The 16,156-nt window shown below is 58.3% G+C and overlaps 2 protein-coding genes across 2 annotated transcripts; one reads left to right on the forward strand and one right to left on the reverse strand.

The window, feature by feature from the left end:
• Positions 1-441: 441 nt before the first annotated feature.
• BO95DRAFT_468007 (acetyl-CoA synthetase-like protein) lies at positions 442-13,734 on the forward strand (the record flags this gene model as incomplete). Its single annotated transcript, XM_025589330.1, has 3 exons — positions 442-987; positions 1,045-6,976; positions 7,031-13,734. 3 exons carry the CDS (start codon positions 442-444, stop codon positions 13,732-13,734), a joined length of 13,182 nt encoding a protein of 4,393 aa, XP_025437785.1.
• A 347-nt stretch (positions 13,735-14,081) lies between these two features.
• On the reverse strand, positions 14,082-15,232 carry BO95DRAFT_373553 (uncharacterized protein; the record flags this gene model as incomplete). Its single annotated transcript, XM_025583057.1, has 3 exons — positions 14,082-14,525; positions 14,586-14,761; positions 14,890-15,232. The coding sequence occupies 3 exons, from the start codon at positions 15,230-15,232 to the stop codon at positions 14,082-14,084; spliced, it is 963 nt and encodes a 320-aa protein (XP_025437786.1).
• Between the last annotated feature and the right edge of the window lie 924 nt (positions 15,233-16,156).

Raw genomic sequence — 16,156 nt, forward strand, 5'->3', positions numbered from 1 at the left:
TGTAACAAATGCCGTCCCCACCCTTCGCCGAAGTCGGCAGCTCGTATATGTAGATGCTGATGAGCATGCATATGTACCTATTAATTAACTTGTATCACTCCCTCTCTGTATTCAGCCGACAAGAGCCTGACTCCTCTAATCAGCTACCTACGTTAGTTCCCACCATAATTTAGGTCCAGGTGAACGTGTTTGTTGGTTGATGACACGAAAAACAACGCGATAATCTCGGGGCGAAGCTGATAGCGGCTGCGCAGACGGCTGGGGTGCAATTCGATGAAGCAGTGAAGCACAAGACACCACACTCCCTGACTCTGACAGCGGGGTTGCATTGGACTATTATTTTCAGGGTCGAGCTCCGTTCTATGGAGTAAGAGAGAGACAAGACAGACCACAGTGCTGCTCCGGCTGGACTCCGTTCTGGGAGGCCCTACACCACACACGATGAACACCGAATTCTACGGCATCAGCCAGAGCGACTGGACTCGCATCAAGGCATGGAATGCGCACTGTCCCGAGGCTATCGACTATACTCTCCATGATCTCATCCATCTCCGGACGCAATTCCAACCCACGTTGCCCGCCATCCAGGCCTGGGATGGCCGGCTCACGTATGCCGCGCTGGACACCGTCACTACGCGCCTGGCGCACTGGCTGGGGGCACAGGGGGTCCAGCCTGGCTCACGCGTGCCCATCGCTTTCATCAAGTCTTCGTGGGCGGTCGTCGCGATGATCGCCGTCATGAAGGCTGGCGGCGCCTTCCTTCCGCTCGACTGGTCCCAGCCTGCCAGTCGCACGCTGGAGGTCCTGGACCAGGTCCAGCCCACGGTGCTGTTAGCTTCGACCTCGCTTCTCGACCGCCTCTCAGGTATGCGGTTGCAGACGCGACTGGTCGCGGTGGATCAGAGTCTGGTGGATTCCCTGCCTATCGACGACCGTCCATTGGAGCGGTTCGTCTCGCCGACCGATCCGGCTCTTTGCATGTACACAGTAAGCCTCGACTGTCCTCAAGCCGAGCAAGATCCGCGTGCTAACCGAGTGATGTAGTCGGGCAGCACAGGCCGACCCACTGGGGTCCTGATCCAACACAGGGCCATCGCAACGGTGAGTGTGAGGGTTGGCCCGAGCTATCAGTATGGGCCCCAGTCGCGCGTGGCGCAGTTTGCCGCCTACATTTGGCTGGTGTGCGCCAACGAGATCTTCACGACCTTGGTCTGGGGCGGGCAGGTTTGCATCCCCTCGGAATCCCAGCGACTCGATGACCCTACTGGTTTCATTCGCGATCACGGAATCTCCCTAATCCATGCCACCCCTGCTTTTCTGACCTCCATCCAGCCCGAGGATGTTCCCTCGGTGCAGGTCATTGGAATCGGCGGCGATCGGGTCCCCGAGGAATTGGCGAGGAAGTGGTCCCAGTTCGCACACGTGGTTCTGGGTTATGGGTCTACAGAAACGAACCTGTGTATCAACCATCCCTATCGTCAGATGGAGGAGGAGGAGGAGGAGAAGAAGGAGGAGAGAGTGGCGGGTCCTCTGGCGGGGAAGCCCGTTGGCGCAGTGGCATGGATAGTGAAGGCTGGGAACCACGAGGAATTGTGTCCCATTGGCGAAATCGGCGATCTGGTGATCGAGAGCCACGGGCTTGCACTGCAGTATCTTGGTCAAGAATCGAAGACGGCCGACACTTTCATCCCTCCTCCGGCCTGGAGTCGAACAATCCGCCCACGTGGAGACACGCGATGGTGCAAAATAGGAGATAAAGCCTCGTACGGCACCGACGGCTCGATTAGGATCCACGGCCGAAATGGCAGTGTTGTGAAGGTTCGGGGCCAGCGCGTGGGATTGCCTGAGGTCCAGCGCGCCTTGGAGAAATGCCTATCCCTGCCCAGTGTCGGGATCGTAGAGGCCATCAAGCTCAAAGCAGTCGACGGGGAGGAGGCTCGACTGGTGGCTTTCCTCTTGACTCCCGGCACAAACTTGGATGCAATAAGTTCAGGACTGAAAGACCGTCTTTCCTCACTTCTTCCGGAGTACATGCTACCCACTGCATTTCTCCCCCTCGCTGAAATCCCAATGACAGCGAGTGGGAAGATTGACCGACCGCGACTACATGAGCTCGCTTCCTCCCTGAGCGTTGCAGACCTGGCAACCTGGGCCCCGCGCAGTCACGAAACCAGTGAGCCAACCTCGGTAAAGCTGACTGCTGAGGAGCTGCTTCTGCGAGAGATGTGGTCGAAGATCCTCAATGTACCGGCCAACCGCATTTCAGCCCATGACGAGTTCTTCAGTTTAGGCGGGCACTCCTTGTCGGCGATCCAGCTGGTGACTCTCGCACGACGTGCAGGAGTGAGCCTGTCGGTAGAAGGAATATTCAAGAACCCTCATCTTTCCAGCATGGCTCTGGTAACCAAACCCATGTCTACAGACGAGACAGCTACCGAACAGATTTTGCCTTTTGCTTTGCTTGAGGGAACTCCTTTACTGAAGGAGCGTATCATAGATGAGATCATCTCCACCACATCCATCTCATTGTCTGACATCGAAGATATATACCCTTGTACCAGCCTACAAGCGGGTCTCTTCTCGTCATCTTTGAGGAATCCAGGCACCTATATAATCTCATCCAGGATGTCCCTGCCGGACACCATTGATTTAGAGCGACTCGAGAGGGCATGGCGGATGGTGGTCCTCAAGACGCCTATTCTTCGAACTCGGCTGGCTCACACTTCAGCGGGATTTGTCCAAGTCGTGCTCAAAAATGATTTTGACTGGCAAATGATGGCCATCCCAAGATCCCCGACATCTGAAGAGGAGAATCCGCATGAGCTTCATTCGGGTGAGCGGCTCACCCAGTATCGTGTGACAAGGCAACACGATACCGAGCCAAGGCTCTTTACGTGGGAGATCCACCATGCGCTGATCGACGCCTGGTCGCAGCAAGCGGTTCTGCGGATGGTAGAAGCAGAATATCGCAACCATCCAGCGACCCGTGAGACTTGCCATGGCCATTTCAGCTCTTTCATCAAGTATGTCCTCCAGAAGGAGAGGGACGTGGGCACCGCCCAGTACTGGAGACACCAACTGGCTGGAGCTGCAGCTTTGCCCTGGCCTCCTCTTCCATACCCGAGATACCAACCTATTGGAGACTCAATCATCCGCCGAAGGATCTCCTTTGCTCCTCGAGCAAAGGGGTCCTCATTCACAACGGCAACTGCAATACGCGCAGCGTGGGCATTACTGTTGACCCAGTACGGAAACACCAACGATGTGATCTTTGGGGCCACAGTGAGCGGGCGAGAGTCCCCAGTGCCCCATATCGAGGATATCATCGGGCCAACCATTGCGACCTCGCCGATACGGTTGCAGATTGATCGATCCCAGCCCGTTCACACGTTTCTTCAAATCGTCCAAGCTCACGCGGTGGATATGATGCCATTTGAGAGTTTTGGACTGCACAATATCCGCCGCCTGGACCCGGAGATTGCGCACGCCTGCGATTTCCAAACTCTACTAGTCATTCGTTCCTCCAATGAGGGGGAGGAGCAGGAGCTATTGGGGGAGCAGTTCCAGGTCGAGGCGTGGGATGGGTCCCTGACATACGCTCTAACCCTGGAATGTGCCTTGCTGGAGGACGGTGGGGCTTCGTGTCAAGCCACCTTTGACCAGCAAGTCCTTCTACCGGCCCAGATCGACCTTATCATAGGCCAGCTAGAGCACGTATGTCGTTTGCTTGGCTCCGAGAGTAGCAGCGAGACTTGCATCCATGACCTGGATCTGTTGAGCCAATCCGATCGGGCGTTGATTTGGGGTTGGAACTCGACCCTGCCGCCGACCATCAACCGATGCATCCATGATGTCTTCCGGGACGAGGTGGAGCGCCATCCGGATGCGGTGGCTATTGATGCATGGGATGGATCCTTGACCTACAGGCAGTTGGATGAGCTCGCGACCAGCCTGGCTCATCTCTTGCAAGGCTCCGAGGGCATCGCAGTGGAGGACATCGTGCCAGTCTGCTTTCGCAAGTCGAAATGGACCATCGTGGCCATGCTGGCCCTGTGGAAGGCCGGAGGAGCCTTCGCCTCCATTGACGCCGGTCACCCCGCGTCCTGGATTAGAATGATCAGCAACAATGTCCAGGCCAAGCTAGCCCTATGCTCCCAGGAGGTTGCGCAGTCTTTTCCAGAGGGCACGCGTGTTCTGGTCGTCGATGAGGCGCTCCTAGACCGCATTCCGCAGGTTCAGAGCCCACTCACCGTAAGTGTTCAGCCTGAGAACGTGGCGTATGTGATCCACACCTCAGGGAGCACGGGGGTACCCAAGGGCATTGTACACGAGCATCGCACCTACATCTCGGGCGTGGTGAACCGGATGCCCTCCATGTTTCGCAGCCGCCACTCGCGCGCCCTGCAGTTTGCATCCTACAGCTTTGACGTTTCTGTCGAGGATATTTGGACGACCCTGCTGGTGGGTGGAGTTGTTTGCGTGCCCTCCGATCACGATCGTGTCAATGACCTGGTCAATTACATGAATCGCACTCAAGTCAACTACGCCGAACTGACCCCATCTTTCACCCGAACACTATCCCCAGACTCTCTACCGCATCTGAAAATCCTCTCTCTGAGCGGGGAAGCCTCCACAGACGTGGACCGCGATCTCTGGGTATCTCATGTTACCCTGCTAGACGAATATGGTCCTGCTGAGATTGCCATCAAGAGCCACCTCAAACAGAAGCAGCCTGATTCCATGGCGTCCGACAAAGGACATAGCGTGGCGTGCCTCAGCTGGATCGTTAACATCGGAGATCATCACAAGCTACAGATGGCTGGGGCTGTCGGGGAGCTGGTACTTGAGGGGCCCATCCTCTCGCGGGGGTATCTCAACCAGCCCACCAAGACCCGCGAGGTGTACATTGACAACCCGGCGTGGCTGCCGGCCTCGCGATACGGCCCTCGACGACTGTTCCGGACCGGAGATCTCGCGCGATATAATCCCGATGGGACGGTCCATATTCTCGGGCGCAAGGATACCCAAGTCAAGCTCCGGGGCCATCGGATCGAGCTCAGCCAGGTAGAGTACCATGCGCGCCAACAGCTGCCACCGCATGTCGAAGTCGTCTGTGAGCTTGTCACGCTGGAAAGCGGCAGCAAAAATGGTAATATTGTCCTCTTCGTCTGCAGTGACCCAGCCCATGGTGCATTGAGCCGGGAGACTGTCATGTCATTTGTCGACGCGCTGCGAGATCCCCTGAGCGCCGCCCTCCCTACCTACATGGTTCCATCCGCACTGGTGGCGTTGGATGTCCTGCCCGTCAACATGTCCAGGAAAGTGGACCGGATGAAGTTGAAGTCCATTGCAGGGACGATGCCTACGGAACGGATCTTTTACTTCTCGTCGACCACATCCCAGTCAAAGCGAGAGCCTCAAACCGCCAGCGAGCGTCAGCTGCAGGCTCTTTGGGCCCAGGTGTTCGAGACCAATTCCTCCACCATCAGCGCAGAAGATAGCTTCCTCGAACGCGGTGGAGATTCAATCCTGGCCATCAAGCTGGTCTCGCTGGCTGGTCGAGCGCCGGATGCCCCAAAGCTCACAGTGCGTCAGATCTTCCAATATCCGGTTCTATGTGACCTGGCTGCCGCGATGGATGATCAGCCGACAACCGCTGTTGCAGCCCCGCCGGCATCATCGGTTCCTTTTGACTGTTTGGCGCGGGAGACCATTACGGTGATCAAGGAGGAGGTAGCGCAGGTCTGCTCCGTGCTGCCGGAGAAGATTGACGATATATATCCTTGCAGCCCCTTGCAAGAAGGTTTGATGGCGCTGTCAGAAAAGAACCCGGGAACATATGTTTCACGGCTGGTGTTCGACGTGCGCCCCGACGTCAATCTTGATAAGTTTCAACACGCATGGTCACAAGTCTATGCTCGTACGGCTACCCTACGTACCCGTATCGTGCAATTAGAGAATCAAATGCTCCAAGTGGTAGTCCGAGGCTCGTTGGCGTGGGATTCTGCAGGTACTGTGGAAGAATTCTTGAACCGCACGTCCGACCTGACCATGGGGTCGGGTCATCCTCTGTTTCAATGTGGAATCGTACATCGACTCGATAGCAGCCCATGTCTCGTTCTTGTCGCGCATCACGCCATTTATGACGGGTGGTCGATGCCTCTCTTGCTTGACCAGGTTACCCAGGCGTATAATGACGAGCCCCCGTGGGATCAGTCCGTGCCGGAATTTAAGCAATTTATCAAGTACCTGGGGACGATCGACCGAGATCAGCATGCGGCCTACTGGAGGGACCAGCTTCAAGGAGCGGCGCAGTCAACTAGCTACCCTCCTTGCCCTAAAGCAGACTATGTTCCACTACCCGACCAGACGATTGTGCGCGAGATGGATCTTCCGTCTGGACCCGGAGGGGAGATCACCACCCTGCCTACTTTGCTGCGTGCAGCGTGGGTGCTGTTGGCAGCCAGACAGACTGACTCGCAGGATGTGGTCTTTGGAGCCACGCTCAGTGGCCGGAATGCCCCCGTGCCGCAGATTAATGCAATGGTCGGACCAGTCTTTGCCACGGTGCCGATTCGAGTGCGTCTATCTCTCGCCTGGACGGTGCACTACTTCATCCGACGGGCGCATGGCCAGGCCCTGGAAATGATGGAGTTCGAACATCTGGGGTTACCTGATATCCAGAGGATCAACGCCGACACCCGTGCAGCCTGCAACTTCGGCACTCTTCTGGTGATGCAGACCCCGACAGCACACGTTGACGGCGATACACCACGCCTGCTGAGCCAGCGAGAGGACCAGCGTCTGCGCGGCGATTACTCGGCCTTCAATCCGTACCCAGCTATGCTTCAGTTCTTCCCCCTGGCCAAAGATCGACTGGCCATGAACCTGAACTTTGACTCGCGGATACTGACTCCGGACGAAGCACAACGCGCACTGGACCAGCTTGCGCATATTATTGTTTGCTTCTGCACCAGTTCGCCGGAAATTACATTGGACGAGTTACCATTGTTGACTGACAATGACAAAGCGACCATCCTCAGGTGGAATGCAAACGGTATTGCCCCTGCGATGGTTGCTGGATGCGTCCACGACTACATAGAAGCCCGAAGTCAGAGGCACCCCGACAAGATTGCTATTGAGGCTTGGGACGGCGTGCTTTCGTACGGCGATTTAAGTCACCTCTCCGGGATCGTGGCACAACAGCTTCTCGCGTCCGGGGTAACGGCGGAGGACATAATCCCCGTCTGCTTCGAGAAATCCCAGTACACGGCAGTGGCCATGCTGGGGGTTCTCAAGGCCGGGGCAGCCTTCAGTCTCCTGGACCCCGGACATCCAATCGAACGGCTGCGACGGATTGCAGATGAGGCCCATGTCAAGATCATCGTCACCTCCGTCGACTGTGCCCGGCTGTTCGTGAACGATGGCTCGGGCCGGGTGGTCATCACGGTCTCTCGTGAGACCGCGCATCTCGCCCAGACCATACAACGGTTGCGACAGCCACTCGTCGTGTCTGACCCGACCCATCTGGCATGCCTGGTGTTCACATCAGGCAGTACCGGCACGCCGAAGGGCATCATGCTGCAGCACGCGGCGATCTGCACGAGCGCCCTGACTCACGGGCCGGCGCTGGGCCTGGACGAGAATTCGCGAGTTTTGCAGTTCGCATCGCACGCGTTCGACATGGCGGTCTACGACTTCTGTACCACATTGATCCTCGGTGGCTGCGTCTGCATCCCCTCCGACATGGACAGGATGAACCACGTGAACCACGCAATCGCCAGCCTGGCGGCCAACTGGGCCTTCTTCACCCCGTCGACAGCTACCCTGCTGATACCGGACGAGGTCCCCTCGCTGCGCACCCTGGTCCTGGGAGGGGAGTCCGTGACCCAAGAAATTCTCGATACCTGGGTCAGCCGGGTCAATGTTTATCAGTGCTCCGGCCCCGCCGAAACGACCACCTGCATCGGGGGCAAAATGCAGCCAGGCAGCGCGAAGAACTGTCTGGGCAAGGGCCTGGGCGCGTTGTCCTGGGTGGTCGACCCGGCAAATCATGACATCCTCCTCCCGATAGGTCTCGTCGGCGAGATGGTCCTGGAGGGCCCGGTGCTCGCGCGAGGCTACCTTAATAGCCATGACCAAACCAGCGCGCAATTCTTCACGAACCCGGCTTGGGCGAGGGGGCAAGGGCCCTCTTCCACCAAACCACGCCGATTCTACAAGACAGGTGACCTGGTCAGGTACGGTGCCGATGGGAGTCTCTTGTTCATGGGTCGCAAGGATACCCAGGTCAAGATACGGGGCCAACGGGTCGAGGTGAACGAGATTGAAGACTGTATTCGATCCCATAGCCGAGGCTGGGAGGTGGCCGTCGACGTTGTTGAATCCGGCCACCCGGGCCAAAGCAGGAAGCTCGCCGCATTTCTGGTCCACCACCCCGGCCAGCATCCTGCTTCTGGGCACGAAGACTCAGACTCGGCCTTGTTGGTTGCGGAACCCGGCCCAGACTGGAATTCTGCGGTGTGTGCGCTGGCGCAGCATCTGTCTGCTCAGCTGCCCAGTTATATGATTCCGGCCGCCTTCGTCCCGCTGAGACACCTGCCATCGAGCACCTCGGGTAAAGTCGATCGCAAGGCCCTCCGGGCGTTGGGACTTTCTCTCAGTCCAGAGCAGCTGGGAGCCATGGCGGCGGCCGATGAGGTGGCGGAGATCGTCGTGCCCAGCACCCCCGCAGAGCTCAAAATGCGGGATCTGTGGGCGACGGTGTTGCACCTCGACGGGTCCGCAATTGCCGCCAGCGATAACTTCTTCGCTTTGGGTGGCGACTCACTTCTGGCTATGAGGCTTGTGGCATCCGGCCGTCGGTTCGGTATCACCCTGACTGTGGCCGGGATATTCAACGCTCCTGTTCTCCAGGACATGGCCAAGTCTGTCCAGATACAACCGGTCCGTGACGACGAGGAGGACGAGCAGGAGGAGGACGGAGTTCGCGCCGCAAATGCAGTGGCGTTTGAGTGCATAGCACATCTTGGGCCGTTGGATGAACTCATATCCGAAGTAGCGGATGCATGTGGGCGAGGAAAAAACATTGTCGACATTCTACCATGCACGCCGTTGCAGGCCGGGTTAATGGCACTTTCCGTGCGCAAGACCGGTTCGTACATCGCGCAGGAGGTGTACCGCATCCAACCCGGTGTTGACATCCCACGGTTTCAAAAGGCCTGTGAAGCGGCGGTGGAGGCATACCCGATTCTCCGGACTTCCATCGTCCAACTCTCCTCTTCCTCTGACATGATTCAAGTGGTATATCAAGAAGGCATTACTTGGCAGGCGCCCGCGGTGGCCTTGGACGACTACCTGGTCTTTGACCAACAATCCTCCATCGGTCTCGGGGACCCGTTGACTCGTTGGGCCATTTGCTGCAGCCAGAATGGACACGCTTACTTTGTCTGGACGAAGCACCACTCCTCCTACGATGGGTTCTCTGCCCCGCTGGTTCTTCGACACATCGAGCATGCGTACGCCGACCTGGACTCGCCGAAGGCCTCCCAGCCGAGCCCCGTGTCTTTTGCCACCTTTATCAAGCATCTCCAGAGCCAGCCGGTCGGCGAGCAACGGGATTACTGGCGCTCATATCTGGAAAATGCGAGCGTTGGCAGTTTTCCTGGTGCGACTTCGACTCTCGCTGATTTGGCCCACCCCACGCAGACCGTCAGTCACCAGATCCAGGGCTGTGTCCCTTCGGCGCCGCTGTCAATCACCTTTTCGAACCTGGTGCAGGCCGCGTGGGCTCTGGTTTTGTCGAAACACACCGGATCCAGCGACGTGGTGTTTGGGGCGACAGTGTCGGGACGCAATGTGGCTCTCCCAGGGGTGGAATCTGTTGTGGGACCAACCTTCACCACCGTCCCTGTTCGGCTCTCCCTCGACCCCCCGGGTATGCCGGTGGCGAAGTATCTGTCGCGAGTGCAATCTGAGGCCGCGCGGATGATTCCGTTTCAACACTTTGGTTTGCAGAATATCAAACACCTCGGCGAGGACATCGCCCGTCTCTGCGACTTCGACTGTCTCCTCGTGATTCAACCGCATCGTCAGGTATCGGAGAATTCCCTGCTGGTGATTGAGCGACTTGAGGGATCTGGCACCTTCCGAACCACCCCTCTGACGGTTCTCGTCGATGTCCAGGAGGGCGGGGCGGCCTTGGTCACCGCGCATTTTGATGCCGCGTGGTTCGACCACGAGCTGGTCGAGAGGATGCTGCACCAGCTGGGTCAGGTCCTCGATCGACTCATTCACGCCGCGCCGGAGACTACGGTAGCCGATATCGAAGTCATCACCGATCAGGAGCTGGACCAGATCTGGGAATGGAACCACCTCGTGCCCCCCGCAACCACTCAGTGCATCCATGACACCATCCAAGAACAGATCACGGCACGGCCTGCTGCCTTCGCGGTGGAAGGTTGGGATGGCCGCCTGAGTTATGCCCTTCTCGACGAATATTCAGGCAAGGTTGCCGATTACCTGGTGGAGTCCGGTATATCGCGGGGATCATACGTGCCCCTGCTGTTCGAGAAATCGGTGTGGGCGATCGTGGCCGTGCTGGCCGTCTTGAGGGCCGGCGCGGCATTTGTGCCAATCGACCCCTCCCATCCACGACATCGAGTCAAGTTCCTACTCCGACAGACTGAGTCACGCCTTGTTCTAGCCTCGCCGCATTGCGGGTCAATTTGCGCCGAGCTGGAGGAAGGCTACTTCATCGTGAGTCCGGACGTCATCGCGGAGCTGGAGCGGCGCGGTGAGTGGGAGCACATGCCGCGAGATGCCTCGAGTCCGGCCTACATCAGCTTCACGTCCGGGTCGACCGGCGAGCCCAAAGGCGCGGTGATCTCACACTCCGCCTACAGCTCCGGGGCGGCGGGTCATATTCCCGCGATCGCCATCGATCACCAGTCCCGGGTCCTGCAGTTTGCCTCCTTCTCGTTCGATACTTGCTTCGAGGACATTCTCACGACCTTGATTGTGGGCGGATGTATCTGCATGCCGTCGGAGATGGAGCGCACCAACGACCTGCCTGGGTGCATCAATCGCTACGGCGTCAATTGGGCGCACCTGACGCCATCGGTCGCCAGTCTGCTTGATCCTGCGAGCGTGCCAGGACTCCGCGTGCTGCTGCTGGGTGGGGAGGCGATGTCCGGCCAACATGTGCAGCAATGGGCCCGCACGGTGCGGTTAATCAACGTGTATGGGCCGAGTGAACTGTGCGTCACCTGCGCCGTCAACCCCACTGTGGATGAATCGATGCCGACCAAGATCGGTCACACTGTCGGCGGCGTCCCGTGGATCGTCGACCCCGATGACCCGCAGAAACTGGCTCCTGTCGGCGCCATTGGGGAGTTGGTGTTTGAAGGACCCATCCTCGCCCAGGGCTATCTGCGCAACCCTCTGCAGACCGACCGGGTCTTCCTCCCTGCCCCACGCTGGCTGCAACGTGGTTCTCGGTCGACAGCGGGTCGGACGGGTTGTCGCGTCTATCGCACGGGGGATCTCGTTCGGTACGACCGCGATGGCAGTCTGATCTTCCACGGCAGACGAGACGCCCAGGTAAAGCTGCATGGTCAACGCATTGAACTAGGGGAGATTGAGTGGCAGATCAAAAGGGGATGCCTGGAGTCCGGCGATGTCCGGGACGTGGTCGTCCAACTGGCAACCATCGCCCAGTCTTCTTGTCTGACGGCCTTTCTCTCTTTGACGGATGCGCCACAGGGCCAGACGATCCGGCTCTTGCAGACCCCTTCGTTCCTGGCCCTCGCCTCACGCATCCATGATTATTTGACCCGGGTTCTTCCATACTTCATGGTTCCATCAGTCTACGTCCCCCTTGACACGATGCCGCTCACACGATCGCGAAAACTTGACCGCATGCATCTGCAAAAGATTGTCTCCGCGATCCCTCCGGAGCAACTCGTGCGACGGTCTACGCTGGACCAGAACGCCGACATCGCGCCCCGGACGGCGCTGGAGATGACAGTGCAAGAGATCTGGTGCCGCGTGCTCAATCGCGAAGCGGCTGACGTCGCGCTGGGAACCTCCTTCTGGTCGTTGGGCGGGGACTCAATCTCCGCGCTGCGGGTCCTATCCTTCCTCCGTGCGCAGGGAATCCAGGTGACGGTCCAGAGCATCATGCAGTACAATACCCTTGGCTCATTCTGTGCGCTTCTGGAGGACATTGAGAGCAGCGAGGTCCCGTCTTCGAGCGTTTCTGACCCGGGTACGAGTGCCACCACCGCGGACACGAGTGTGTCCGGGGATGCAACGACGGCCGCAGCTGAAGAGAATTGGTTCCTGCTCTCGCCGATCCAAGCGCGGTTCTTCGAGCTGTATCCCGATGGAAATTCATCGTACCAGCTCAGCCACACGCTCACGCTTCGAAGAACTCTGGACATGGCGGAACTTCGCAATGCGGTCGAAGCTCTTGTCCAGCGCCACCCAATGCTACGAGCAAGGTTCACCCAGGACGACCATGGTCGCTGGTGGCAATGGGTCTCCCGGGACGTGTCCCAATCACATATGCTGTGGGGCTACCAAGATGAGGCCGATAGTCAGGATTTGCTGAGAGCCATGATTCGCCGCACGCATTCCAGCATCAATATCACCACAGGACCGATCCTGGCCGGGGAGCTGGTTACCACCCCTAACGGACAGGTTCTGCACCTGACCGCCCACCATCTAGCGTTGGACCTCGTTTCCTGGCGCATCTTGCTGGAAGACCTCGAGACTCTGCTCCATCCGGGCGGGATGCTCTGTCGCGATGCCCCTACTGCATCATATCAAGCGTGGTGCGAAGCCTTGGCCGGCGCCGCCTACGCAAGGAGCGGGGCCTGCCCCAACGATCCCGACGACGGTCTGCCCCCGTTCGCATTGATCCCCACCCCGTTCGCATTCTGGGGTACCACGCCGCAAGCAACGTCTGACGGTGCCTCCTCCAACACGCAGACCGTATCCCTGAACCCCGCGGCCACCGCGCGCCTTCTCGCGCATGCTCCCCCGCCGGGTCACGGCAACCGCCCCCGGCCCGACCTCACTTTACTCGCAATCCTGCAGCATGCCTTCCTCGAGGTCTTCCCCGAGCGCACGGGCACTGCTCCGACGGCCGTCAACGTCTCGCACGGCCGCGACCTCTGTCTCGGGGACCGCGGCCTCGACGTCTCGCGCACCGTCGGTTGGTTCACGACCATGTACCCGACCCAAGGCTCCCCCATCGCGTTCCGCACCGTCCAGCAAGCGATCCACGCCTTCACCGAGCTCAACGCCGAGAGCCACCGGCTGGCTCTACCATTCTTCGTCGCCCGCCACCTCCGATCGTCCCTGCAAGGGACGGAGCTTCCGGAGCAGCAGGAGCATCCTGGGAACGAGGAGGGGCAGAGCGAGGAACAAGGGAGAATAGATATCCCAGAAATCATGTTCAACTACGCGGGCGTCTATCAGCAGCTGGAACGGCCGGATGCATTATTTGCGTTGAGGCGGGATACTGAGGACAATTCGCCAGAGGAGATGCATAGCGAGATGGCGCAAATGAAGATGCGGCATGCCGCGGTGTTTGAGATCGTGGCGCGGGTCCGCCAGGGTCACCTGCAGGTTGGGTTCTCCTACGGACTGGGGATGAAGCATCAGGCCAGGATCAGGGAGTGGATTCGGCGGTTCGAAGTGGAGTGTGGGGTTTTAGGTGGTTCTTGAGGGTTGTTGGGGATTGAGAGGGGGTCCTGCTTCCTTGACCGTAGGGAGAGAGAAGGGAGGGAGAGAGGCTTGGGGGGGGGGGGTTTGGAGGGGGAAACACAATGGGCTTCTTCGCTAGGGTTAGGGCTGTTGAGGTATTTCTGTACTGTACGTATTTCTATACCACGGGAGAACACAGAACACAGGAGTCACGAGTCCCTTCCTTGTTCTTCTATTTCAGTTTGGTTCTATCGTGTTGGGAGCTAGACATTGCATTAGACTGGAATTATGTTCTGATCATCTTTAGCACACTGAAAATAAGTTGCATGACTATATACATTGTCAAGCACCGGCCAAAGCATCATTTCCTACGACCAGAACATCAATCGCGGCTTTCCCCCGGTCACCTCTGCCGGCAGCAGCCCCATGAAGCTGGCCAACGCCACGCGGGGGGGAGCCGACTGCGTCTGTGTGACTTTTTCCTCGACCGCCGCCACCTCGTGCATGTTGCGCGAGTTGAAGATATACAGATCGCCCGCCTCGGGGTGGAAGCGGGTGTGGTCGCGCCCCGCCACCAGCTCCGGCGCATAGCCGTACGAGGCCGGGTCGCGGTACCGCAGTGCCTCCGGCGACCACTGCACGTCATAGATGGTCGTGTCGCCGCCGTCCGTCACCGAGGACAGGTACAGGTTGAACACCGCCTGGTGGGTGATGCGGCTGAGGATCCAGTCCTCGGTCAGGCAGTCGTACGGGCACCAGTCGCAGTGGATTGGCGTGCCGCGGTTGATGCTGCGGAAGATCCCGGAGAAGTACTGCTGCTGTTCCTGCTGCTGCTGTTGGTGGTGGTGCATCGAATTCGGTGCTCGGTTCACGGCCGGTGATCGGGCCTGAAACCCCAGCTCGCTGGCAACCCCGACCTCCCACTCGGGCGCCACCAGCGCGGTAATGGCGGCCACGGTACGCTGCCACAGATTCGTCCCTGTGACGGCGGCCATGCGCGCGTGCAGATCCCCCAGCTTGGACACCTCGCTGAAGTACTGGGCCTTTTCTGCACCGGGGGAGGGCCGGGGTGGACGCGGTCTTTAGCTTTTGCTCAGGTGGCTGTTTACTGGGGGGGTAAGGAGGGTAGGGACTGTTAGGGCTGGGCTGGGCTGGGCTGGGATGGGCTGGACTTACCGTTCCCAGTACGACGGGTGAAATCCTCGGCCGACTGCGCCTGGAACTCAAATTGCGCCAGTCCGACCTTCTCCACGGGCGGTCCGGTTGCGTGCAGGTATGGGGTAAAGCGTGGAAGCAGATAGTGCAGCGACCGGGCGCTGAGGTCTTGATCGATGAAGCGCGGCACCTGGATCACGGGAGTCCGGCCGTAGAGGAGGTCGAGGAAGGACTCGCGCGTCAGAGGAACCGGGTCGATGGTCTTCCAGCGGGAGTCTGCGCGGTTGGGAGGCCGTAAGGCGGGTTTCTTGTTGGTGGTGGTCGTGTTGTTAATGGCAGTTGTGTAGGTGGTGGCCGCGGCCATGTGGGATAGGGCTCGCACGCTGCCGTTGGGCGGACAACGCCGCTGGAGTGTAGTCTGGATCATCGGGAGTGGGAGTATGGATGCCGAGAACCAGGGGACTTGGTTGAGATCTACTGGGAATGAGCAATTGAGTCAGTTCGAGATGTGAGAAGTCTCCGGGATGTTACTATTGTGTTCTCTGACGGGGAAAAGGCATCCCCCGCTCCTCGAAACCCCCTCTTCCTCGGAGGCTTCTGTTGTCGCACTAACTTCACCTCCATGATCTCCGCCCGTTTCGCCATCCTCACCACCTTTCAACTAATCCCTGGACTGATTCGTTCTACTGGGAAGGAGATAGGAGCAAGATGGTCCTAGTGTGACGATAGTGCGCGTGGTAAGGTAATACGAGCGCCGCGCACTTCGATTCCAAGTGATGTACGCGGTAAAGTACAGCTATCGTCCTGTTCCACAGATCTTCACAATCTGTTTAGTGTACGCGACTATACATATACATACAATTGATACGAACCGGAGTAAGGCGGCGTTGTACTTCTTGTACAGAGTAAGCAAGGGGTCCAGAACCAACGCACAGACCGGACTTGCGACTTGATCTGGAGGTACTTTGTTACTAGAAAAGAAAGCTAGCACAATACAGTACAGATGTACAGAGTGAAGGGCCATAATTGGGCTATTAGGCACGAATTTCGATCTTTCCGTCCAGGTTGTTCCGGCTGGCGGTGCCACGTATTATATTAACAGGCTGTGATAGTGTACTTTATCGTATGTTACATATAGTGTCTTTCCGTTTTTGTTCCGGCTGTGTTTCTTTTTTTTTTCGCACAGTATTGTAGCGTACCGCGTACCATACAACGATACTGTACCACCATGAAATGTGATATACCATGCCAGTCTGCGCGAATTGCGGCATTTTCAGTTCTTCCACCA

This window comes from Aspergillus brunneoviolaceus, assembly GCF_003184695.1.
Source record: "Aspergillus brunneoviolaceus CBS 621.78 unplaced genomic scaffold BO95scaffold_82, whole genome shotgun sequence".
In the NCBI taxonomy this organism is placed as follows: Eukaryota; Fungi; Ascomycota; class Eurotiomycetes; order Eurotiales; family Aspergillaceae; genus Aspergillus; species Aspergillus brunneoviolaceus.